General features: G+C 38.6%; 4 protein-coding genes across 8 annotated transcripts in view; all 4 read left to right on the forward strand.

Moving 5' to 3' along the window:
* The window catches only part of cdc16 (cell division cycle 16 homolog (S. cerevisiae)), a 13969-nt gene extending 12951 nt beyond the window's left edge, over positions 1-1018 (forward strand). The window contains exon 18 of the mRNA XM_031284988.2: positions 177-1018. Within this exon, the coding sequence (XP_031140848.1) occupies positions 177-430 (254 nt within the window). The 3' untranslated portion in view covers positions 431-1018. The remainder of the gene's footprint in view (positions 1-176) is intronic.
* Positions 1019-3453: 2435 nt separating this feature from the next.
* On the forward strand, positions 3454-9944 carry upf3a (UPF3A regulator of nonsense mediated mRNA decay). 2 transcript variants are annotated; one of them, XM_031284879.2, is made up of 10 exons: positions 3454-3669; positions 5186-5292; positions 5422-5528; positions 5755-5853; positions 6045-6155; positions 6305-6360; positions 6449-6607; positions 6705-6838; positions 8033-8333; positions 8698-9944. In XM_031284879.2, exons 1-10 carry the CDS (start codon positions 3529-3531, stop codon positions 8875-8877), a joined length of 1395 nt encoding a protein of 464 aa, XP_031140739.2. In that variant the 5' UTR covers positions 3454-3528; the 3' UTR covers positions 8878-9944. The 2 variants fall into 2 exon arrangements, with proteins under 2 accessions (XP_031140739.2, XP_035859866.1); XM_036003973.1 differs by having other exon boundaries at positions 8033-8321.
* A 937-nt stretch (positions 9945-10881) lies between these two features.
* Positions 10882-14693, forward strand: p2ry8 (P2Y receptor family member 8). Its single transcript, XM_031284750.2, has 3 exons — positions 10882-11049; positions 12391-12701; positions 13808-14693. Exons 2-3 carry the CDS (start codon positions 12418-12420, stop codon positions 14571-14573), a joined length of 1050 nt encoding a protein of 349 aa, XP_031140610.1. The 5' UTR covers positions 10882-11049; positions 12391-12417; the 3' UTR covers positions 14574-14693.
* A 678-nt stretch (positions 14694-15371) lies between these two features.
* Positions 15372-22759, forward strand: asmtl (acetylserotonin O-methyltransferase-like). Of its 4 annotated transcripts, none has more exons than XR_004898125.1 (16): positions 15372-15467; positions 16411-16518; positions 17720-17851; positions 17943-17990; positions 18089-18153; positions 18241-18305; positions 18570-18678; positions 18978-19338; positions 19416-19652; positions 20087-20249; positions 20358-20557; positions 20679-20811; positions 20899-21039; positions 21186-21265; positions 21798-22037; positions 22271-22759. XR_004898125.1 is itself a non-coding variant. In XM_031284402.2 (16 exons), exons 2-15 carry the CDS (start codon positions 16426-16428, stop codon positions 22001-22003), a joined length of 2076 nt encoding a protein of 691 aa, XP_031140262.1. In that variant the 5' UTR covers positions 15373-15467; positions 16411-16425; the 3' UTR covers positions 22004-22037; positions 22271-22759. The 4 variants fall into 4 exon arrangements, 3 of the variants coding, with proteins under 3 accessions (XP_031140504.1, XP_031140262.1, XP_031140344.1); XM_031284402.2 differs by having other exon boundaries at positions 15373-15467; positions 21186-21308; XM_031284484.2 differs by having other exon boundaries at positions 15406-15593; positions 21186-21308.
* Positions 22760-23658: the final 899 nt, after the last annotated feature.

Consider the following 23658-nt stretch of genomic DNA (forward strand, 5'->3'; position numbering starts at 1 on the left):
GATGCTGTTTTTTCCATTGCTGTGAATACCACAAACGGAAAACTTAATGGCTGGTATCTCAAAACTATCTGCAGACACATTTTTCCTTTTGTTGCAAATATTCAAAAATCTGTTCTGAGACACCAGTGGGTATTTTAAGCCTATAAAATGATGTGCTGTCATTTGTGTCCACAAAGGCACAGATCTCAATGACAAGGTGCGAGGCAGCTTGAACACTCCGGCACTGATGAAGATGCTGAACACATCGGAGGCTGGGGACCTTCTAGCCACCCCAAGATTGGAAGAAACCAGCATCACATCCTTGGAAACGCCACTGTCAAATCAGGACAAGATGATGCTGGAGACGCCTTTGCGACTCTCTTTAACCCTTGAGTGTGATATGTACGAGAGTGACGTGATGTTAGACACCTTGTCAGACACCAGCACGTGATGTCATCATGTCAGGAGGTGGAACTGTCATTGCAACAGGTTGTCATAGGTACACATATCCAAGCCCAAGGACAACTATCATACCAAAACGTTGGCACCTGTCCTCCACCAAAGGTTTCCCGTGGATTTCCCCCCTCTTGTGCATTAGATGTGGTTGTTTCTGTAAATGGCAAAACATAGAACATGCCATTGTGAACATTATAAACATGAGTAAAAGTACGGCTGAATTTGTATACAGCTCCTGCTGTACATCATATTCATTTTGCAAGAATGCACTTTAAAAGGGGATTTAACATGTGCCTTGGTTAAGGGGTTGAGTGCTTGGTTTAGTATCGGAGCTTGGGGTAAGCCTGAAGACACTGGGAACATGTGGCCCTCTGACACTTGATTGAACAGAGCAAACACAGCCGCACACCTCACATCACAACTAAAAGACTAAAGTCACTTATTACTGCCTATGGCAGGACCCTACGTGTTGCTTAACCTGTGGATTTTTAAAGTGAATAAAGAGCCAGCTGAATACAATCAGTTTTTGGTGAAAACAATTCTTGGTAATTCCTACAATAAACCATGCATTTATCTTAAAAGATTTTAGCATATCCGTGTTTTGTGTTCATCAGAATAAAGTGGTTGATTTGTAAAATCCACAGAACACATGTTGAACCCTGGCAATAGGGCTGGGAAACTTGATATCCTTAATTTGTACTCCTTATTTTCTACATTATATCAGAAAAATAACTGACACTCCTCATTGAGATACTTAGATTACAGTTATGACTGTCTTTTAATTTAAACGTTTTGCAGAATGAAATCTTGCCTAGTTACAAACATGTCCTACTGCACCACTGAATGTTTGAATTAATGATTTGAACAAATTGGACAATCATTTAACAATGTGACTTTCAATACAGCGAATTTTGTCATGAAGATGCTGAGATAATCATTCTGGTATTTGCCTATAATATAGTTAGTAGTAGTTATAGAATTAAACCGAATTACAATTACAAATTAGCAAGGTTAAAATGGTAAAGATCTTTAACACCTGTTAACAAGTGAATCCGTAGCAGATCAGAGTTCCTGTGAAGCAAAGCACAATGTAAAAGAGGATTCCCCACTTAATGCCAACCACTCTAAAGAAAAACATGCCATGTACATGTAGTGTGAAACACACTGGAGCTCAGACCATCCTCTCTAGTGTCATGTTCCGGTTTAGGGGAGGAGTGAGGTCTTCCAGCCTCACAACTCCTTTCATCCCTTCTCTGCGTTCACAGGCCATAAACAGTAGTTTTCCGTTTACCTCCCAGACCTTTTTTTGTCTTCAATGGAGATCGGCCGAAGTAACTTCAGGAGAGATGGGCTGTACTCCGTCTAAGTCGTCCGTCATTTACACCCAAGACAAGGTCTGCCGGGACCTGGACACCTGCTCCACTTTTGTCCCCAGTCTGAAGAGCTCCGTGTCGACACCAGAGAGACCTCGGCTGTGTGTGGAGACCAGCAATGGCAGGCAAACATTCCTCAGTGGTGAGTTGATGTCCAGTTTATAAAAGCAGTTTCTTTCATCTGAAGTGATGGCGTTGTCCGCCAGGCTTTGACGCAGTTTAGTGATCCAGCTTAGGAAACTGCTTTCAGATGCATTTGTAAAGATCAGAAAAATACAGTCAGTTTTAGTAGCCTACAGATGGGGACAGAACCAGTTAAACAGTGTATTCAATTCAGACTGCTAAATAAAAGTCCCATGTTTTTCCTCAGTTCCCTGCCGAGACGTCCACGGGCGGTCGGTGAGCCAGTCCTCTTACCCTGAATGTTGGAGCTCTGCGGACAGCGCCCCCCACATGCAGCTCGCACTGTACGGATCAGTTCAGCATGAAGCCCCGCAGCCCGACTCCGGACCAGCAGGGCTGCGGGAATGCTCAACTGGCTCCAGCCTGCAGTAATATAGTGACGACCCTGCGACATTAAGTGATGAGCCCAACAAGTGGCAATCGGTTTATTTTCACACCACAGTTGGGTCTGTTTGGAGCCAAAACTGTGTCTTGCTTTGTGCAGTGTTTTAGCGTAGGGTTAGCCTACATGATGAGCACGCTGATATTTGATCTGAAAGAAAGAAATGCGTTTCTGAAATAAATGTTTGATTATGGTTGGGATTATGATATTTAAAAACCAGCTGCACGACCAGTTACCAAAGTGGTATCTTAGTCGCGTGCGTTGAGTGAATTTGACATTTTGTTTGGAATTCAAATATTTGCATGTAGGTTAGGAATGTTAGACAGTGGTGGAAAGTAACAAAGTATATGTACTGTACTAAGTAGCCTACAATTAGGTACTCGGTCAAGTAGTATTGTACTTTAGTTTTCCCATTTTCTGCCATTTTATACTTATATTACACGATTCAGAAGGAAACATTGTACTCCACTAAATGTATTTTATAAATAACTAGTTATGTACTTTGCCGATTCAGATTAAAAATACAAAATGTATAATGTAAAACAACTCTTAACCAAATATATAAAACCCACCTTAAACCAACATTAAAGTGATACGTACAATAACCTATCAATGATTATAATACAATACTATAATAAACAGTATTCTAAAATGGAGTGCTTTTCATAGGATGCTTTAAGGACATTTTGATATAAATACTCGTAAATGTAAATGCAGGACTTCTGTGAAGTTAAATAGTGTAGCAAAGTTGCAGGCAAACAACATAAAACAGATAGCACAAAATATCCCACGAAATTAAACAGAAAAGAAATGATAAAATCGTGAATAACATTTAATGTAAAAGATTTAATTTTAAAACTGACCTAAATGGCACCTTAAAACAACCCAGCTGTCTACAAATAAGGACATTCCGAACCCCCCCTATAATAATTGCAAAGTCCCTTAGAGAAACTTTCATATTTTGTTTCACACCCTGGACCATTGCTGTGGGCGTCCAAGGACCTATATGGCTACATACCATAGCCTGTATGCTATAGACAGTATAGAGTAGCATGATATCAAAATTGTCTGTCTAAATCTCGCTCCACTCGCGATATTACTATACTCTCGCGAGTACACAGTGACTTAACACGGGCAAGAGGGAGATGGAGAGAAATGAGGTCTGAAAAGGACCAAATGACCGTGGGCAAGGAGAAAAGCGTCGTTGAGATACAATTTAGAGACATCCCGAGAGAACAGGAAAACATCCCTGGCAACTTCAAGCCGAAAGAAGAGAAGAAAGAAGTTTTTACTAAGGTGGGTAGCCGAGCGTTGGGGATGTGTCGCATTGTTTACGCGGTGTAGAAAACAGACATGGTGGAGGCAAAGAGGGAGTTGGAATCGTTTCAGCACCGCGGACAGCGACAGGCGGAGGAAGGACTAGATTCACAATCTGTCCCTTTATTTGACTAGAAAAGATTATCACAATACTGTGTCCAATGCAGTGCACATTCTTGTATCGTCTACACGCTCTCTCAACGTTTTACGAGCTATGATGCCGTTTTTAGGATTCTAAATTATAATTTTCCCTGTAGCTAAAGACTTGCCAAGGTTTCAGATGCATCTGAGTAATGCTGAAACTAACAATCATTTTTAGTATTTATTTCTCTGTGTATTTGAGTATTTGTTTAGTTTATTAAATGTAAAAAATATTGACAGTGCATTTTAAAAGGCTTATTTTGTCTGTGTACATTTTAGTGTTAACTTTTTATTTTGTGTAAGGCCTTAACATAAACTAAGAATAGTATCTTTAACAATCATATTGTTCCACTCTGTCAGACAGTCATATACATACACTCAGCTTGTCCCAACCCGTTAAAGGTGCTGTAGGTAGGATTGCGAAGATCCAGGACTTTGAACAGAAATTGAACCAGAAATTTGAACATCGACAACTTCTCAGTGCCTCCCCCCTTTCTGCTAAAGCCCAAAACGGTCTCCTAAGCCCCTCCCCCCACAAGGGAGAATGAATGCATGTGCATGATCAGTGATTGACACGCAGTTAGACACACCCCCTGGCCCTGATTGGAGCATCGGAACTGGGAGCGGTGGATTTTTGCAAATCGCACTACAGGCTGTAGGTGGCGCCAGAGGAGCCAGAGTTTGTTTTTTTTAATTACCTGCTTCATGTAGTTCTACTCAAACATAGGGTCAGTTTCAGCAAATGTGACAGAAAGTTAGTTTAAAGTAAGTCTTACCTACTGCACCTTTAAGTGAAAAATAGTCAAACCTAAGACTTTCCGTCAAATGAAAATATTATGTGTCTTGTATACACCTTTTCCCAAAAATCCTGCCTGACATATTTGGTGTCTTTGGAAACTGAGGGTTTGAACAATGTTTGCCTGCACAGCATGAGTTTATATTTGAAGCCCAGTCAGTCATCAGGGTTATTATGTTATAAAGCTCCCTTAACACTATACAACTACAACAGGCTGTAGTAATCTATGTGATAGTGTAGTGTAGTGATAAATCGGTGGTATGCTCCTTTTATGAGCACAGATTACAAGATATACACAAGATAAGTGTATCATACTAATCTCTGATGGATCCATGAAGAGATCCCACCTTTTGGGTTTTAAGCCCAAGGTTTAGCAGTGTTTTTTCCATTATGTCATTGTCTTGTTTTTTTTGTAACTTATGTGTTTTTCTGTAAGATGTGGAATTGGCAACATTACACTTAAGAAAAGATGTCAAAACCTGATCCTGAGCCATAATATTACCAACCAGGTTCTTCCTGCTGAACTAAGAAAAATAACATGTAAAGGATTGATTTTAGGTGGTGATTCGAAGGCTTCCACCTAACCTGTCAAAGGACCAGCTAGAGGAACAGCTCAGTCCACTTCCATCCTATGACTATTTTGAGTTCTTTCCCGCTGATCAAAGGTAATTATGATCACCGTTTTACAATCAACAAATAGCGTACGCTATGTTTATGCTTATGATGCCAAAGGTTGTTGCTTTTTCCTCTCCATGAGAATGTTTATGGTTTTCTCTTTGTCTTCCTCTCCACAGTCTTTCTCCCCATTTGTTCTCCAGAGCATATATCAATTTTAAAAACAATGAAGATATCCTTCTGTTCAGGGACCGATTTGATGGCTACGTCTTCATTGACAACAAGGGTATTTCTCTTTGTCTAAACTCAGTTAGACTTTGGAGGCCATGAAGGCGGATACACAGTGCAACATATTCTGCTATATTACATGCAAACAAAGATGTGTTTGTTTTACAGCTACAGGCTGAGTTGTATGGACTGAGAGGTGTCTTTAGAGCTTTCGTTGCCATTGTTACCATTTGATTGCTGGTCTGTTAAATGATGAGCTGCCTTTTATTTCAATATTTACTCAGGCCAAGAATATCCTGCAGTGGTGGAGTTTGCTCCCTTCCAGAAAATCTCAAAGAAGAAGTTAAAAAAGAAAGATGCCAAATCTGGGAGCATTGAAGAAGGTACTTAAATACCGAGCTCAACCCGTTGAATACGACCCTAATATACAGCGCAGCAGACAATATATTCAGCTTGTGATTATAACGTTCCTGCATGGGTTTAAGACTTACAGACCTACAATCCTTGAATCTTTGAATATTCAAATATATGTTGCTATATAATATATACTCATCTGGATCTTAAACTCCCTCAGACCCAGAGTATAAGCGGTTCTTGGAGAATTACTCCTGTGATGAAGAGAAGTCGATGGCCAACCCTGAGACTCTGCTTGGAGAGATAGAGGCCAAGACCAGAGAGCTCATAGGTGCAGTACCATAGACATAGCAGATTATGGTTACAAACAAATCAGATCAAATCAGCTGTATGAATCAGTATATGAATTCAGAAAAATTACTAAACTTCTGTTTACTTTTTTTTCTGTGTCCATTTTTTACCTCCTTTGATTGATTTCAGCCAAACGGACAACACCACTGTTGGAGTACATTAAAAATAAGAAAATTGAGAAACAGGTAAACAATGAAAAATGTTCAAATGAAAAGAAATTACCCCCCAAAAAATTGTTTTTTTTCCAATGTTCTACAATGTACTTCTTTACAGAGAATAAGAGAGGAGAAGAGAGAAGAGAGGAGAAGAAGAGAGCTTGAAAAGAAACGGCAAAGGGAGGAGGAGAAGAGAAAGCGACGAGAGGAGGAGAGACGCAAACGAAAAGAGGCAGAAAAGCAGAAGAAATTGTCTGATAAAGACATAAAAATTAAGGTGACTCTTTCACTAAAAATCATTTTCATACTTATTTATTCTTGTTCTTTGGATGGCACAGTAACATGTAGTTTTCCTGTTTTATCTGCATATCCAGCTCCTGAAGAAGAGTGACAGGGACGATGACGTGGACTCAGACCGAATGAAGGACAAAAGTGACATCGGGGAGACAGACAGAGGCAAATGGGAGAAAGCTGGAGGACAAACAAAGTCGAAGGACCCCAAAGAAAAGTAAGGACCATTGTGTGAAATGGTTACTATTTGTTAAATGTGTTACCACTTTACATTCAGAATCTGAATCTGAAAAGGCTTTATTGCCACAGTAAGTTACACCTACGTGGAATTTATCTTGGTGAATGGTGCATACATACACAAACAAACATTTAACATTAATAAGAAATAAACAATAAATACAGAAATAGAAACAAATATATACAAAATAGCTCTTTAGCATAAGAAAAAGGAGGCTGCATGAGTTGAGTGAAGAATGCAAAAAGATATACAGTATGTGCAATGCGCAGATATATAGTCCAGGATGGTTATCATGCATAGTTTGTGTAAAAGCAAGTCACTGGTAACTGTAATAGTGAATAATTTTGAGGCGAGTTGTCGGTGAGTATATCTTCTGCGGATGTGGCTAGCTTTGTCTTTTGAACAAGCTCAGGTGATCTTTCCTTTTAACATTCCTGTTATCCTCGGGTCAAGTCTGAACCTTTTTCAAATTTGGGTTTCTTTCCACCAAATTGCCCAAAAATAACATGGATGGTTCCATGCAACATTCTTCACAAGTACAATTAAAATGTTTAAAAAACCCAAAACATTGAAAAAAGCGACAAAAGGCATTGAAACCCTCAAAAACAGCAGAAGGAAGCTTTGAAAAAAGTGTCAAACAAGGCGATACAAATGTTTTTGAAAAAAGGTGAAAAGGTGTTTTTCTGTTTTTACTCGGGAGGACAACACAAGGGCTGATATTGGATTACTTACCTTCTAAAAAAAAAAAAAGGCTGTGGAGCAGCAACAACAACATATAAATATTAGCAATTATAACTGCAGCTATTTGCAGCCAAAAGGGATCCATAAGTGTGAGCTCACAACCTGGCAACGCCAATATACATTTTATTTATTCTAATGAATAGTTGATGATCTGTAAAGTATTAATATCTTATTTCCCAACCACTAATAAATAATTGAAGGAACAACACTTAAATTCAAAACATAGCAGGATTGGAATCAGCTAGCACTAATTCATTGTCTCTTTTTAAATGTATTACCACCAAAAACAACTTCAAAGCCTGATAGAGTTATGTTTTGATATCAACATATATAGCTTACTGTAAAGTAGTACCAAGAATTCTGATTGTATCAACTATGCCTGTGTAATACTTTTGTATGTTGTGTTTCTGCAACCACCACTCTGACTACTAGAGGTCTGCCTGAGAGTGAAAAGGAGCAGAGAGAGCAGCACGGCCGCAGACAAAGAGATAAGGATCACCGTGGGAAAGATGAAGATAGGAAACGACAGCGACACCATTATGAGTTTGACAAGTTTATGCGCCGCAAAGATGAGACCAAATGGGGGAAAGGCTACTGCCAGGACAGAGCCAAGAAAGAGGGGCACCATCATGGCTATTCTTACTGTCCTGACATTGGAGACAAACTAGGAAAGGAGGACAGGGAGGACCTGGGTAACAGGAAGGAACGCCTCCGAAACAAGGTGAGCGAGAAGGTGAGCATGAGATGGGGGGAAGGTGACAACTAATTGCTTCATTTCTCATGATGTAGACTTGTAACTGTGTTTCAGATGTTGGTTGATACATGTTTTTTTATTTTTTTTATTTTTACAGACAATAATCATCAGCTCAGAGACATCCTGATATTTACTTTCAGTGTATTTGTGTGTAAGACGGTCTCTTTCAGGATACCCAGTGAATTGAGCCATGAATGGAAGGCCTTAAAGCCAGCGAAGAGATAGCACTTAATTTGACTTAAGTAACCGTATGTAGATGAATGAGTATGTATATGTTAATATGTATATTCAAAATGTGTGCTGCTTGTCTCTCCCATGTCCCTGCTCTCTTGTCTCCCTGCAGGACCGTCCAGCCATGCAGCTCTATCAGCCAGGCGCACGCAACAGGAAGCGCATGAGCTCAGCAGGCAAAGGCTATGACTGCATCCCCTCACCTGAATCCGGGACAGAGCATTGCTATGAGGCTGTCACTCTGGCGACGGGGCTGGAGAAGGGGTTCGAGAAAAGCAAAGATGAACAGTGAGCAGTGTGGATGTTTATCGAAAATACAAATAAATGATTCAGCTTAAATTGATGGTGGGTGACAGGTTTGACAGTTTATCATTGAGCTTTTAAAAAAGAAAAGAAAACAGTCTTTTAGTCATTTTCATCTGTACTGGATGGAACAGATTTCAGAGCCTTGAATGTTGGTTAAGGTTTTTGTTTTGCTAGAGCATGAACGTTTTAAGTACACACTAAATATGTTACTTGACTCACTGTTTAATACTCAAAGAATCCTTGGAATGAACTGTGAGACTAAGAACAGGGGCAAACGATAAGAGTTACCTCATGACAGCACAACAGTGAGTGTCAGACAGTGCAGTGTCATTCCTTTTGGTCATCGTGTTTTTGAAGTGTGTTACTGTAAGAGGCAGCTCACCTGTGGTATCCTTCAACAATGTTCTGGTGAAACCTCATCCTCTGCAACCGGTCTTGTTACTAAGCCTTTGTAGACTCTGCTGAACCTGGATGTTTTTAATAATCAAATAGATTTTATTAAAATGAAATATAATGCAAGTACAACTTACAAACAATGGATGTAGAAAATGTCACAGAGGAAATCCTGTGTGTATTTTCGTGTGTAAAGGTGAGCGAATGAGAGGGGATAGGAGTTATTATTGATAAAGAAAGGACAATGTTTTACTGCTTTTTCGTAGTTTCTATGCATCTTATTACATGCGGTCCATCTTATTCTAAGGTGTGATCCAACAGAGACAATACTTTATTTGTGAGCAAAGCTTTGTACATGATCACCCATGAGCCAAGAAGAACACGTTCGCTACATTTCTATAAAGCATTTCCTAGAAAGAAGATGTAAAGTTGCAAAGCATGACACCGATTAATGAAAACAATTAATTTTCTATGCTGTGTGCATGGTTTTCTATTAATTCTGTCAAGTAAATGAAAAAGCCACAAATATCGATAAAGTAATATGTCTTTTTAACAAGCCTTATATTATTTTTGCACACAATCTAACGTGTCTATCATACCTCTTGTATCATTATGGTTTTGTTTCTTTAAGTTGTGAGAAAATAAAGCTCCTGTACCGTTACAAGAGAATAAATCAGTGTTTCAGTCATTGTGGTAGTTCTCTGACAGTTTGGGTGAGGCTGCATTTGTCATTAGTATTGCCCATAGCACACATTTACATATGGCAGAAATGAGTCAATTATAGTTAGCAATGTGTAAAAACATGAATACACAGCGGTATCTTAGCATTAGTGGGTGTAGACATGCCTAGGTGTTCCATGAGTGATACTGTAGGCAGTTAATCCAAAGTTTGAATCAATCTCAACCTTTTTTTCCTCTCTAAATGTTAAGAACACAGTGACACCATGTTGTACTGTATATGTTGTAATTTCTGTTTTTTACTTGTTGTGGATGATCTTAATATTTTTTACACAATGTTCTGGTTTGCATTAACCAAAAATTATCTCAGTGGCAGTGTATGTGGCACTGTCACCCAGATAAAGCAGAACTATCTATCATCAACAGGAAGCCAGCAGCATAAGAACACGTGAACCGTGAATCTCGTGAAGGAAAACTATATTTTTATATATATACTGTATATATATCAAATATTTATTGTAGTCTTATTCATTGTGATCCAACTCAATATCAACCAGCACACAGATGTTTTTCTTTAGGTAGGTAGGTAGGTATAATTTTGTGAATCTCTCTGGTTTTCCTTCCCTTTTCTTTCACAACAGTGATATGACTGATACTGCGTAACAGTGAAAGTGACACTCTTTGACACGTCACAAATTCCCAAAACTTTCAATAGTAGTAACTATTACTTTCCCATTCAGGTCTTCCCACATGTACAGGTATAGTTTTAGAGATTGTAGAAATCACTCATGCACCACAAGGTGAGGAATAAGCCCATCATGCTGTCGTTATATACTGTATAAGTAAATAAGTATGTTCTCCGTGCTGTTTGCTTGTGGAGATTTAAGACATGCCATTTCCAAGTCTGATTCTGGCAGTTACTGCAGTTGGTAGCATGAAGATTGTCACGTGATCCATTTCCTCTCTGGAACTGTAACACAAATCTCATTTCCTCAGCAGTCACAATATCTTTACCTTCATCTGCAACTGACACTTGTGTGCCTGTATGCCAACCTGCCTCTTGTCTTGTCTGCCTCCACGTTCATAGGTGAGTGTTCAACTGACTTTTCCTGAGCTTTAGAAGTTCTAACCTTATACATATTAAATATTTTAAATATTGACTTGAAATGAGCCTAAACTGCTCCATGTGTCAATTGCTTAATACTTGCTATTATGTGTACTTTTAAGTTAACACCAAAAGCACTTTGGTCAAAATGTGTTTGTTTTTTTTAAATGTGCTTAGTGACTTAATATCACATGTTGAAAGAAAAAGTCAAAGATTGTTACTGTGTTTGTTTTAGACAATATGTTTATTTTGCTTTTTAAAACATAAAGACAAACAACACAGTGGCCACAAGAAGTAAACATCTGACTTTGATCCAAGGTACAACATTAGTATAGTATACATACAGTGTGTGACATAACCAAAGAGAAAACTGCTTATTGAGAGTGTAAATGTAAAAATGTCATAAATAAACACAGGTTAAGGAAATGCTTGGTTCCATTACATACAACAAATAACCTTCCAGGTAGAAAGAAGGGAACATCAATAAATAAATAAAATTTGATTTATTTACCAAATATAGTTATAATTTTGAAGGGGAAAAAAACCCATTATAACCTAAAAGTCTCAATTTGCTAATTGTCATTATTGCAAAACAGTATATTTGTAAGATATGAAATAGTTTTCCTAACTGCATTATCATCCTGATGCTATTGTTGTAGTAATAGGTACTTTCCTTTGCATAACTTTCAGTGCAACTTGACTCAGTGGTGTGTGACTGTGGATTTTACTGTAATTTGGTATGTGGTAACTCCCCATTGTCACTACCACGTGCACCATGTGTCAAATAAAATGTTTTTATTCTTGTTAGTGTTAACTATTGCATGGCACACAGATCATTTTGTCTCACCTCCCATGTTAAGCCTTTTAGGCTATATGACAATCATTAGCAGTTGTGAGTCTATTCCCCAAACGTTTTCAGGTGTCGATTGTACACAAGCTACCCACAGCGACAGTTGGCAGTCTTCACCACAATTCTAGTACTCCTTTTCCTGTGTGAAGAACTCCACCCAACACATATGCCACTTGCACGCAAGCAACAACATGAGTAATGAAGTCCTGATAAGAATGCTATAGGTGTCTGTTTCACACCTTTTAGATCACTCAGGTTTGCACAGCAATCAGAGGAACAATTGCCATCAGTAGCACGCATCTCTTCAGATGGTGTATTTCTTGTCTTGTGGTGTATGCTGTCTGATGTTTTATGCTTTTACCTTCAAATATTACAAAACGAAAGATGCTGATTTATTTCCACCAGTTTTTGTGTAAGAAAACAAAACATTGTACCACAATCCTCACAAGCCTTTGTTAAACCCCAAAACACAGGTGTTGAGAAGCCATTCACCCCCAGTCATGATGGGGAATTCCAGCAAGCTAGACAACGCCACCCTGTCCCTGTTTATGAATGTAAATGCCAGCATTGCCATCTCTGTCATCTATATGATCGTCACTGCGATTAACCTGGTAGGAAATGGCCTTTCGATGTGGATCCTCATCTTCCGTACCCCCAAGACCCCCTCCATCATCTTCATGATTAATCTCACCCTCACCGACTTGGCCCTTGGCGCTGCCCTGCCTTTTCAGATCGCCTACCAGTTCCAAGGATACCACTGGAAGTTGGGATCCAAGATGTGCAGGTATTCTTTATAATTTCGGGCAATGTTAAAGTATTGATAAAGGATGTCTTCAACAGAAATCCAAAGAAATTTGGGAGAACGTTTTCAACTTGTTTACATTGTGTTTGTCAAGCCAAACATTATTTTCACAGCTCAGTGTATATCCACAGTCCACCAGTTGGAATTGCTTGACATTTTGGGAAATGAAGTTAGATGAGAAGATGGATACCACTCTTTCCACATTGTTCTCTTCCATTTTCTTGTCATTTTATTGTTAAGTGCTTGAGTTTGCATATAGAATATCTTTGCAGAAATAGGTCAATTAATTCTCACCCACTAACAATTTGTCATCTCCATGGCAACATAGGGTCACCAGGAAGTTAACATTAGGTCAATAAGCTGTGATCGCTTATTTTTTCTTTTTTATTTACTTTGATCATTTCCCTGTCATTCAGTCTGCTACTACAATGTCAGCTATCATTAAGGGACACAGGGGACAGGAAACAATACATAATAATAAAAACACTCAAAACCAAACTGACAATAGTCAGTTCTATAGCTTAAGTAATTCCCAGTTCTAAAAAAAATATGTAGACTCTTTATGACCTATTGCTGTGTTAACACTTTTTTTAAATTATTTTTTTTAATCTGTACAGAATCAAAAGTGACAACAAAGTCATGTTAATAAGTTATGGGTTAACAAAAGTTTATGGGCCAGCCTTTTCTTGGCTAGGTGCGGTGATTTCTCCTGTCTCCCTTGGTTGCGAGGCGGCCTTATGTTGGTGATAAGACTCCAGGAATTCACTACCACAGGCCAAGAAATAGTCCGGTGCACACACACCCCCTATAACTGCTCGTTCTTACACTTTGTTTCTTATACAGATTAAACAAACAATATATAACATGTTCATTTGTGAGCCTTAGAGCTGCTGGCAGGTGAATTATGTTATCTTTGGACAGAGCCAGGCTAGCTTTTCCCTAGTGCTTCTAGTCTTTATGCTAAACTGAGATACCTGGCTGCTGGCTGTAGCTTTATGTTGAACAGTGGTATTGATCTTCTCATCTTTTATTTAGTTTTAACCTGTAAATAAATAAAACACTCTTCTTGTCTATATATCCACCCACAGTGTCATGACCCTTGTCTTCTACACCAATATGTACTGTTCCGTCCTAACTATGATGGCCATCGGAATTGACCGCTACCTGGGCATTGTCTGGCCAATGCGGTTCAGGCAGATCAGGAAGAGAAAGTCCAATGCAGTCATCAGCTGCATCCTCATGTGGGGTTTAGTCCTGAGCGTTCTGTACCCGCTGATGACCACAGACCTGACCTTTGACATTCCTGAACTCGGGATTACCACATGCTTTGACGTGCTAAAGAAAAACATGCTCCCGAACCTGACTGCCTGGGCGACCTTTCTCTTCAGCATGGTGTTCGTCCTCTTCCTCTTCCCTTTCTGTGTCACAACATTCTGCTACATCAGTGTCATACACAAACTGGCCAGAGATTCCAAGACAGCCCAGAAAAAGAGAGCGAAACGTCTGGCCTTCATTGTTCTCCTGGTCTTCACCTTGTGCTTTGCTCCAAACAACATCCTTCTGTTGACTCACACTGTGCTGAGACTCTTCTATAAGCAGTCTATCTACATGTCCTACAAACTGTCTCTCTGTTTCAGCTGCCTGAATAGCTGCCTCGATCCGTTCATTTATTACTTTGCTTCCAAAGATTTCAGACACAAGCTGAGACAGATAATTAATCTGCAGAGTCTGAGTAGTGGGGACTCAATGAAGATGGAACATAGAGAGAGTTTGTACTCGGCACATTGCACTTTCGAAGGTCAGGAGAGAGAACACAGCAAGGTGTCTTTGATGCCACAGAACACCACAGCATAGGGACACAGAATGAGAAAAAGAGAATAAAGATTGAGGGAGCTGTGACAAAGGAAGTGAGAGAGATAGAAACTGTGGGTTGCCCTGAGTGTGTCAAGCTCTTATGTCTAACAATTTCGAAATCTTTTTTACTTTAATTACTTTAATCTTTAATTTTACTTCAGTTTTTTTAGGAGCACCACGGAACAAAATCATATTCAGCAGCTGAATCTTTTTGATAACTTTATCTTTATTCTTGCAATACCCTACACACTGTATGTGTTTTTTTTAAGAATGAAAAAACATGTATTGTGTGTATTTTAATATCTGACACAAGCATCATAATAGTTTTGACAAAATATGTAGCATGCACAAGTGCAAATGAAATGTGAATGGAACATTTGTGTTGTACAGTATAAGCCTTCTCTGACTGAACATTTTAACATTTTTAACATTGTCTCTGTACATATCTCTGTAAATATCTGTATACTGTGTTTTACTATGAATTTGTATAGTTGACCTATTAACCTTTTTAACTTGTTTCAAGATCCTCATTTTCACTGTTTTTCTTCCTCTACAAAAATAAATGTATTAATATTATCGTTATTATTATTATTATTATTATTATTATTATTATTATTATTATTATTATTATTATTATTATATAATTAGAGGTAGTAGTAGAATTAGCCTACTGCATACTACCATGGATGCATGCTACCATAGATATTAAAGAACATCTATTCCTAGAACCATTGTTGTTCTATATCTATGCATGCTACTCTGTTAACAGTGTGCGAATGGTGGTTCCGCCCACGTTATGAAACGTCATCACGTATGCGCCGTCACGTTGGTCATCGTCGTAGCAAGAAGCTAGCTAGCTATACATCACTTCAGTTTACTATCTGGAGTAGCTAGGTAAGCGATGCCCTCTGTGGACTGCATATCTACTGTAACGTCAGTGTAACGCTCTTAGACCATCAAACGTGTTTCTTTTAAGCGTGTCACTTATTTTGTGGGTGAGCTCGCTAACCAAACGTTACAGTAAGTTACCGTATTACTAGCTTCTAACGTTAGCTAACATCAAGTTTACATATTTAGGACAACAGAGTTGTGAACTAGCGTTACGTTAATCAGCTATGTCGTATGTTATAATGTTATTGTTTGGTGCTTGAAACACATGTATTATCCAACGTTACGTGATTAACTTTGGCTACTTTCAGGCGAGCCAAATATTGTTTGTACAGGAACGTTACACAGTAAACACATTGCCGTTATTACAATTGTTTGGAAAAGCTGTAACTTTATTCAAATGCAAATGTAACCTGTATGCATTATAATTACAGTGAGTGGAAATGTATTTACATTACTTTACAGCAGCTCATTGTCTTTTCTTGAATGCATTATTCTATGATGTATGTATGAGACACATTGGCTTTGGTCTGCAACTAACCACTACTTTTATTATAGATTAATCGTTTGGAGCATAGACCTTAAGAACTTAATGTCCATTACAATATCCCAGAGCACAGAGTCATGTGCTTGTTTTGTTCAAACCCCAAAATATACAATTCAAAATTATTTAAATCAGAGAAAAGCAGCAAATCTGCACAGTTGAGAAACTGGGACCAGTGTGAATGTTTGGCATTTTTTTCTTGATGAATTATTTAAATGATTAATTAATGGTCAAAATTTATGTTATGTCGATAGACTTATCAACTAATCACCTAATCATTTCAGCACTGTCCTCTGTGATGGTGCATAACTGTACAGCTGCAGTCATCTGACTCCTTATTGCTGAGTCTCTTACATAAACTAGGCCACATCTGTAATGTTTAACTCTGTATCACTTTATGGGCAGTTAGAGAAGGCCACCATGGTGCTGAACCCTGTCATTTCCAAGCTCGCCGGTAAACTGGTTGTGCTGGCAAGTGCTTCTCCTAGGAGACTGGAGATTCTCAGCAATGCGGTAGGTTTCCCTCTGGTTAGACTCACAGGAATTATATATAGATCACGACAACTGCACATTTTGTTTAATTGTGAACACATACAATTGTGCATATTGAGTTCAGCTGGGACAAGGTTTCTCTTTTGTGGGCATGACATTGCTTTTAGGTCCCCAAAAATCCTGACAGGACATATGCATCATTTAAACCAAAGTTACAGATTTCTATATACAAAATCATAACAAATCAAACACATTTAGGTATATCTGTCTTATAAATCATTTCATCATCATCATCTTCATGATCCGATCAGTATACCAGGCTAGGGCTGCACGATATGAGGAAAATATGCAATAACGTTGTTGAATATTGTGATAACGATATTACTTGCGATAAAGATGCAGATATTAAAATGTACTCAGTTCTGCATGTCTGCTGCTTTCAGTATTCTGCTAAAATACAACAAAAAGCTTGTTGAATGTAAAACAAACGAAAGGAAATCATTTCCAACATTCTATTATTGAACAAATTGAACATTGAATTGAATATAAAAGGCACCACTAAAAAAAGAATTTCTTTTTCTACTAACATTTTCTTTCAAATAGCACAAAAAATCTCATGAATGTCTATCGCAATATGTCGCTGCCTTTTTCGATATGGATACTGCACCATTTGATTTTGCCATGACGATAAAAAAATGATATATTGAGCATCCCTACCAGGCAAACTAATGTGCTGTCCCAACAATAAGGTTGAGAAACCCTGGGCTGAATGAATCATAAATGATTTGTCACCTATCTACTTTGACTTATCTGATGAGAATGATGTCAATGGTAATGAACATAATGACAATGAGTATTTTGTTATTTATAATTTATATTATATTATTATAACTAGACTGATATATGGAGCAATATTACCATATTGCAGATATATATTTGTATTGATGTATATGTTAATAGAAAGTAACAAGCAATTGATGAGCACAAGATGTGTGCGGGGTTATTTAGAAACAGTGTTGCTGTTGAATATGTTTTCCACCAGAGAGCACTTCCACTCAGTATATATCCTAGTTACAGTTCTTTTTATATAAAAATAAAAATAAATGTTCATTTGGCTTGTTAAATATAGTGTCGATTGGACTAAACTTTTAAGGGACATTTCTAAATTCTATATATAGATATATATCTATATCTATTCTATATCTTTTTTTCTATATTTCAGGGCTTACGGTTTGAGGTGGTACCATCGTGGTTCAAAGAAACTCTTGACAAGGGACTTTTTAAAGCACCTCATGAATATGCTGTTGAGACAGCCAAACAAAAGGCCCTGGAGGTGGCCAGGAGGATGCCCTTTGTGAGTTAAGCTCCTTTTTGTATGACAGTATACAGTATATTATCATGTCGAATGACTACTTGATAACATATTCCGTATTCATTTGCTTTAGAAACACCTGAAGACTCCAGACATAGTAATCGGAGCAGACACTATTGTGGTAAAAGGAAGAAAGCTTAACAGGATATTATCTGCTTATTCTCTGCAATATGTGCATGTTTTCTTATTGACTCTGTCTACTGTTTTTCATTTCCACAGACTGTAGATGGCATGATCCTGGAGAAGCCAGTGGACAAAGAGGATGCTTACAGGATGCTGTCAAGGTGAGTGTCATTTACATTGTTTCTGAGTTAACATTAGAAACGGGCATGATCTGGTTTACAGTTTCTCTCTTTATTTTGTTCTTCCAGCTTGAGTGGTAAAGAGCACAGCGTCTTCACTGGTGTAGCTATTGTGGTCTGCCATGAGAAAGAAAGTAAGTCACATCTGAATAATGGTTAGACTTACAGGTTGTAGGTTGTTTTCTGTTGAAATTGGATAAAACAAACTTGTTAGAACAGTTAAGCTCTTTAAGGTACTTTGTTATCTTCTATTTCTTAAATGTCCAGCAAGAATATCTGTGAGAAAAAAACTACAGTAATGTACTGTAGGTGTTCATACCAGTTTCCTAAATATATATGAGAGGGCTTAGTGTAGTGTTTCCAGTAGTGGACACATTTCATTTTTAAACCTGCCCCAGACGAAGAAGTGGATTACCAGTTGTTTGACTTCTACGAAGAAACAAAAGTGAAGTTTGCTGATCTCTCAGATAATATGCTGTGGGAGTACATCAATAGCGGTGAACCCATGTAAGTTTGAACTTTCACATATATGTAATAGCTATTGATTTCTCTTGGTGTAGTAACCTAACCACACATTTGTTCAGTGGAGGTCATTTAGTAGATATGAGCTTCATGAACCTGTTGCTTTTTGGACTTTGATGCCTGAGTTTTGTTCAAAATATGTTTGTTTTGTCCTATTTGGCGGTGAATGTGTCAGCAAAAATAAAAGATTGACTCATGAGATCAATGAGAGTGTATTGCTTGATTTGTTCTGCATTTGAAGAAGAAGAAGAAGTAACGTGTGTGTGTGCAAATGTTTTTGCCAGGGACAAGGCTGGCGGCTATGGTATTCAGGCTCTCGGTGGTATGCTGGTGGAGTACGTCCATGGAGACTTCCTCAATGTTGTGGGTTTCCCCCTGAACCACTTCTGCAAACAGCTGGACCTTATTTACAACCGCTGTACTTCCTCTGCAGACCAAGAAAGTGTGTCTGTCCGGCTGAGCCACAACGGGTCTCACGCTACCACGATAGTCACTCAGCCCCCACCCGGCCTGCCAGCTCAGTCCAGCCACAGTCCCAGCTCTAAAGCCAAACACAACCCCTCATCCAGCCCCACACAGAACAGCCCACCGGCCAATTATACACACCATACCCAGAACAGCTCTTCAGCCAATCCTGTCCATAAGGTTAGTTTTTCTCACCCTATGAGCACAACCTGTTACCTTTTTATCATTAAGTATAATTAACAGTCACCATTCTGTAGGTGAAAAGGAAAAGCAGTGAAAGTGAAGTGGATGAGAGTTCCTGGATGTTGGTCAACAGCCTGTCTAAACATACAGATGCTCGAGAGGCTGAGTTCATATATAATACCACATTACCACTGACGGCCAGCAGGGGGCAGGTGATTGAGCTCAATGTGACAGAGCATGGGGACACTGAACTGAAAAAAGAGGACTTGCAGCGAATCATTGATCTGATGGATGGATTCAAATCCTCAAAGGTAATCAGAGATAAACGGTGTATTCCTATATTGTTTAAGCTTTTTATCATAGTGAAATACGTCAGTGTTGTAGTTTACTTTTAGAGTAATGTGGCATTTAGCTCAACTTAAAGAAATAGTCTGACATTTTGGGAGAATACACTTATTTGCTTTCTAAAGATTGGCAGCACAGGGGAAAAAGCTGTCCTATAAATCACTTTAACCAGCACCTCTAAAGCTCACTTATCAACATATTTTTTGCATCATCTGCAAAATTTTTTAAATCTGCAAAAAAAAAAAAATTAAAATGTGAAAAAGAACCTGTTGTGGTTTCACACGTTTCTTGATCGACACAATCTGTAAGCACCGGGTAGTCTAATATTACGTATCACATTCATACAAATAAAGTTTCACTTTGCTTCTGAATCCATTCTGCCTTTCCTAAAATGTTCCAGGCACTATTTACCGCATCCAAGATGTGTGTATTTGACCTTTTACAAAGCCGGCCAGGGCTGGATGCAGCACAGGTGGCTCAGGAGATCAAAGCCTCTGTGAAGGGCACTGCATGCCTGCTAGAAGCCTGTGTGTCTCTGGGACTGTTGAAGAGCAAACAGAGAGGTTAGTCAGGACTCATCTGTGCTTATCATAATGATACCTTAAAGAGATAGCATTAGTTCTTAACTTGAAATGAACCTCTCACATCTTTCATGGTGTCTCTACTCCCAGCATGCCAGAAGCCAGTGTACGAGAACACAGATCTGTCATCGCGTTTCTTGCTGTCAGACGCTCCTTCTTCGCTGCGGGGCTACATCCAGCATTGTAACGATACAGTGTGGCCTCTTTTCTCCCACCTTGAGAGTGCTGTGCGGGAGGGAGCCAACCAGCACGAAAAGGCTTTTGGGAAGACATCCAAGGATATGTTTCAGGTGATTATCTCCAAGTTCAGCCTCAGATGGATAAAAATGTGGGGGGAAAAAACATTTGAAAGCATTTTACAGATGCTGTTTTCTATTGTGTTCCTCCTATGTCATTTGTTTCTATTTAAAGGATACTTTCTACAACAGTCAAGAAGCCAAACTGAGATTCATGAATGCCATGCACAGCATTGCTAAAGTTACAGGACGAGCTGTAGCAACAGCCTTTGACCTCTCCAGTTTTAAAACTGCCTGTGATCTTGGAGGTAAAGAGAGAACGTAAAGGTTTAAAAGTGTGTCCTTAAATAATAAACCATTCTTTTACATGTCATCTTTTTGTTTTGTTTTCCCAGGATGCACTGGTGCAATGGCCTACGAGTTTACTAAAGCCCATCCTGGGTTGTCTGTGACAGTTTTTGACTTGCCAGCAGTTGTTGAGATGAGTGAACATTTCCGTCCTTTGCACACGGACAACAGGGTATCATTTGTAGCAGGTCAGTTTGTGTATCTGCATCAAAATACAATGACAAAAAGATAGTTAACTGTGTTATGCTGTTGTTATTCTGTGGGTCTTAGATATTAGAGTAACATCTCACTCTGTGACATTTTTTTTTTTTTTTTTCCGTCTCTGTATGAACAGGAGACTTCTTTAAAGATGAGTTGCCCAAAGCAGACTTGTACATCCTGGCAAGAATTCTCCATGACTGGCCTGATGAGAAAGTGTGCATTCTTCTGAGTAAAATCGCAAATGCATGCACTGCAGGTAAAAAACATTTTCTTACTACATATTTTGGCTAAATAATTATTGGTAACATAATTAAATATGTATTACTTACATATGCATACTTAGTATAACATTCTTAGTCACATGCCAGTGAAACTGTGTGCCAGTTTTTCATTTGTACAGTGAGTAGCAACCGAGTTAGTTCTGTTAAAATCATATCTAAAATCTGCTGCTGCTTAGTTTGGTGTCAGTAACCTGCAATCTCCTTAGACCACAGCTGTAACCTGTTATCATTAACTGATTTTAAAAGCATTTTTTGGTGACATATTAAACAACACTAGAAGCTGGCAAGTTTATAGCCAAGCCAAAATACCAACCTGATTTATTGTATTGTTCGTATCCTCCTTGATCTTTATTATTTGCATAACGCAAAGGAATACAAGGGGATAAGGGATTACAAAACCACCACTATTGTTCACTAAAGTTGTATATCTGTATACACATCATGCACTTGCACCATGCTGCCAGGCTGTGGACTCCTGCTGAGTGAGATCTTCTTGGATGAAGACAGAAGGGGCCCGAGTCGTGGGCTGCTCCAGGCCCTCAGCATGAGCGAGGGGAAACAGAGTAGCGCGACAGAGTACAGTCTGCTTTTGAAGACCCATGGTTTCATAACAGCACATGTCAGACATACAGACAACTTACTGGATGCTATGCTCTGCATCAAAGCGTGACTGACAACACCCTCAACAACACTTGTGAAATACTGTAGGTAACATTTGCCAAAATCAAGGACTAAGGTCAGGAATGTTTTTATGATGAAGTTTGAGTCTATAAAGCAGATTCTGTCAACCAATCCAGACAGATTAGGGTGAAGAAAATCTGTTAATGTTTGAGGTATTGGATGCAAAACAGAGTGTATTGTTTTGTTTATCTTATTGGGCATTTTATATTTTTCCTGAACACTAAGGTATTGAGCAATCTCTTCTGTTGGGCCTTAGGATGTGCAGTGCTCATAGCTGAGACCGTGTTGGACGGACAGACACCCTACTCTGCTCTGCAGTCTCTGAACATGCTTGCCCAGACTGAGGGTTTGGAAAGGACAGAGAGCCAGTATGCAGACTTGCTGAGCAAATACGGATTTGGGGACATGCGTGTGGGTTACACTATGAACTTCCTTGATGCTTTTATTGCCATTAAAATGTAGCATCTGCATCACACACACAAATCCTCATCTATTTCATTCATTTGATTATGACAGATGGTCTTTGAGATTCTTTGCTTAAGTAAAAGAAGTAATACCACAATAGATAATGCCAAATTTCACATAAGTAAAAGTGCATAAGTATTATCAGGAAAATGTAATTAAGCACAGTAAAAGGTTCAAGGTTCTTTATTATTATTAGTGTTTGGTAATGAAAATCTTTTTTTAAACACACAAGTAAAAGCAAACTCTGAATCTGAGACAAAATAGTGCAAGATAAGATATAGGACTAATATATAAACAAACAAAATATAAATCAAGTAATACAATAATATCATTTAGTTTATAAATTTAAATGTACTCCTAATGCAGGAAGGGCCTTTTCAGACATAACATTACATTACATAAAATTGGATTATTAGTATTACTGATTGAAGGTGTAAACTGCAATTTAATTTATCAAGTAAGGGTGGAGCTAATTTGAATGATTCCATATGCTGTGGGGTATAGTTAACTTATATATGTTGAATTGTATGTCTATTATTTTGTATTATTGCCTATACTTTGGCATCTATGATACAGTTAATCATCAAAAGTGTGATCAGGGCCTTCCTGGAAAAGACAGGCTTCCTTTAAGTATAATTTCCCTGTATAAATAAAGGATTAAAAAAAAGTAAAAACTCTTTCTGCGATTGGTGTGTAGCTTCCTCATTCCAATAATAATGCTCACATTGGTCAGCTGGATGACAGCTGTGGCTGGAGAGTTCATCCTACCTCTTAAAGCAACACTATGTAACTTTTCCCGCTCCGGTCCCCTTACAGGTTGTCTCATTGGAACTACAGCTGCGGCTAAAAGTTACATAGTGTTGCTTTAAACACTCTGAATGTCATGTTATGATGATGCAATGGGAGGAAAATGATTAACGAAGAAAGAACTAAATCGAAGCAGTGTTGTCGCGTAAGTATGCCATTTTTGTACACTGAGATTTTGTGTCTCCCCAGCGACATGACTTTATGTTTACTTCAATGTTATAGGAGGCTGGAGGAAGGCTGCCAGTGACGTGGGAGGCTAAGCCTTGTCAGACATACTCTGAGGCATGGGTGGAGCATTTGTCTTGGTCTTGTATGCACTATTTAAACAAAGCGTACATTATTGCCACATTTGATCTGTTTGACCATAATTGC

This window comes from Sander lucioperca, chromosome 8 (assembly GCF_008315115.2).
Source record: "Sander lucioperca isolate FBNREF2018 chromosome 8, SLUC_FBN_1.2, whole genome shotgun sequence".
NCBI classification, from domain to species: domain Eukaryota; kingdom Metazoa; phylum Chordata; class Actinopteri; order Perciformes; family Percidae; genus Sander; species Sander lucioperca.

Coding starts and splice junctions, on each gene's coding strand:
- upf3a (XM_031284879.2), top strand. CDS start 3,529: ATGAGGTCTGAAAAGGACCAAATGACCGTGGGCAAGGAGAAAAGCGTC. Junction 5,854..6,044: donor ATCTGGGAGCATTGAAGAAG/GTACTTAAATAC, acceptor AAACTCCCTCAG/ACCCAGAGTATAAGCGGTTC. Junction 8,334..8,697: donor GAAACAAGGTGAGCGAGAAG/GTGAGCATGAGA, acceptor GTCTCCCTGCAG/GACCGTCCAGCCATGCAGCT.
- p2ry8 (XM_031284750.2), top strand. CDS start 12,418: ATGATGGGGAATTCCAGCAAGCTAGACAACGCCACCCTGTCCCTGTTT. Junction 12,702..13,807: donor TTGGGATCCAAGATGTGCAG/GTATTCTTTATA, acceptor ATCCACCCACAG/TGTCATGACCCTTGTCTTCT.
- asmtl (XM_031284644.2), top strand. CDS start 16,426: ATGGTGCTGAACCCTGTCATTTCCAAGCTCGCCGGTAAACTGGTTGTG. Junction 17,991..18,088: donor TCGGAGCAGACACTATTGTG/GTAAAAGGAAGA, acceptor TCATTTCCACAG/ACTGTAGATGGCATGATCCT. Junction 20,250..20,357: donor GTTGAAGAGCAAACAGAGAG/GTTAGTCAGGAC, acceptor CTCTACTCCCAG/CATGCCAGAAGCCAGTGTAC.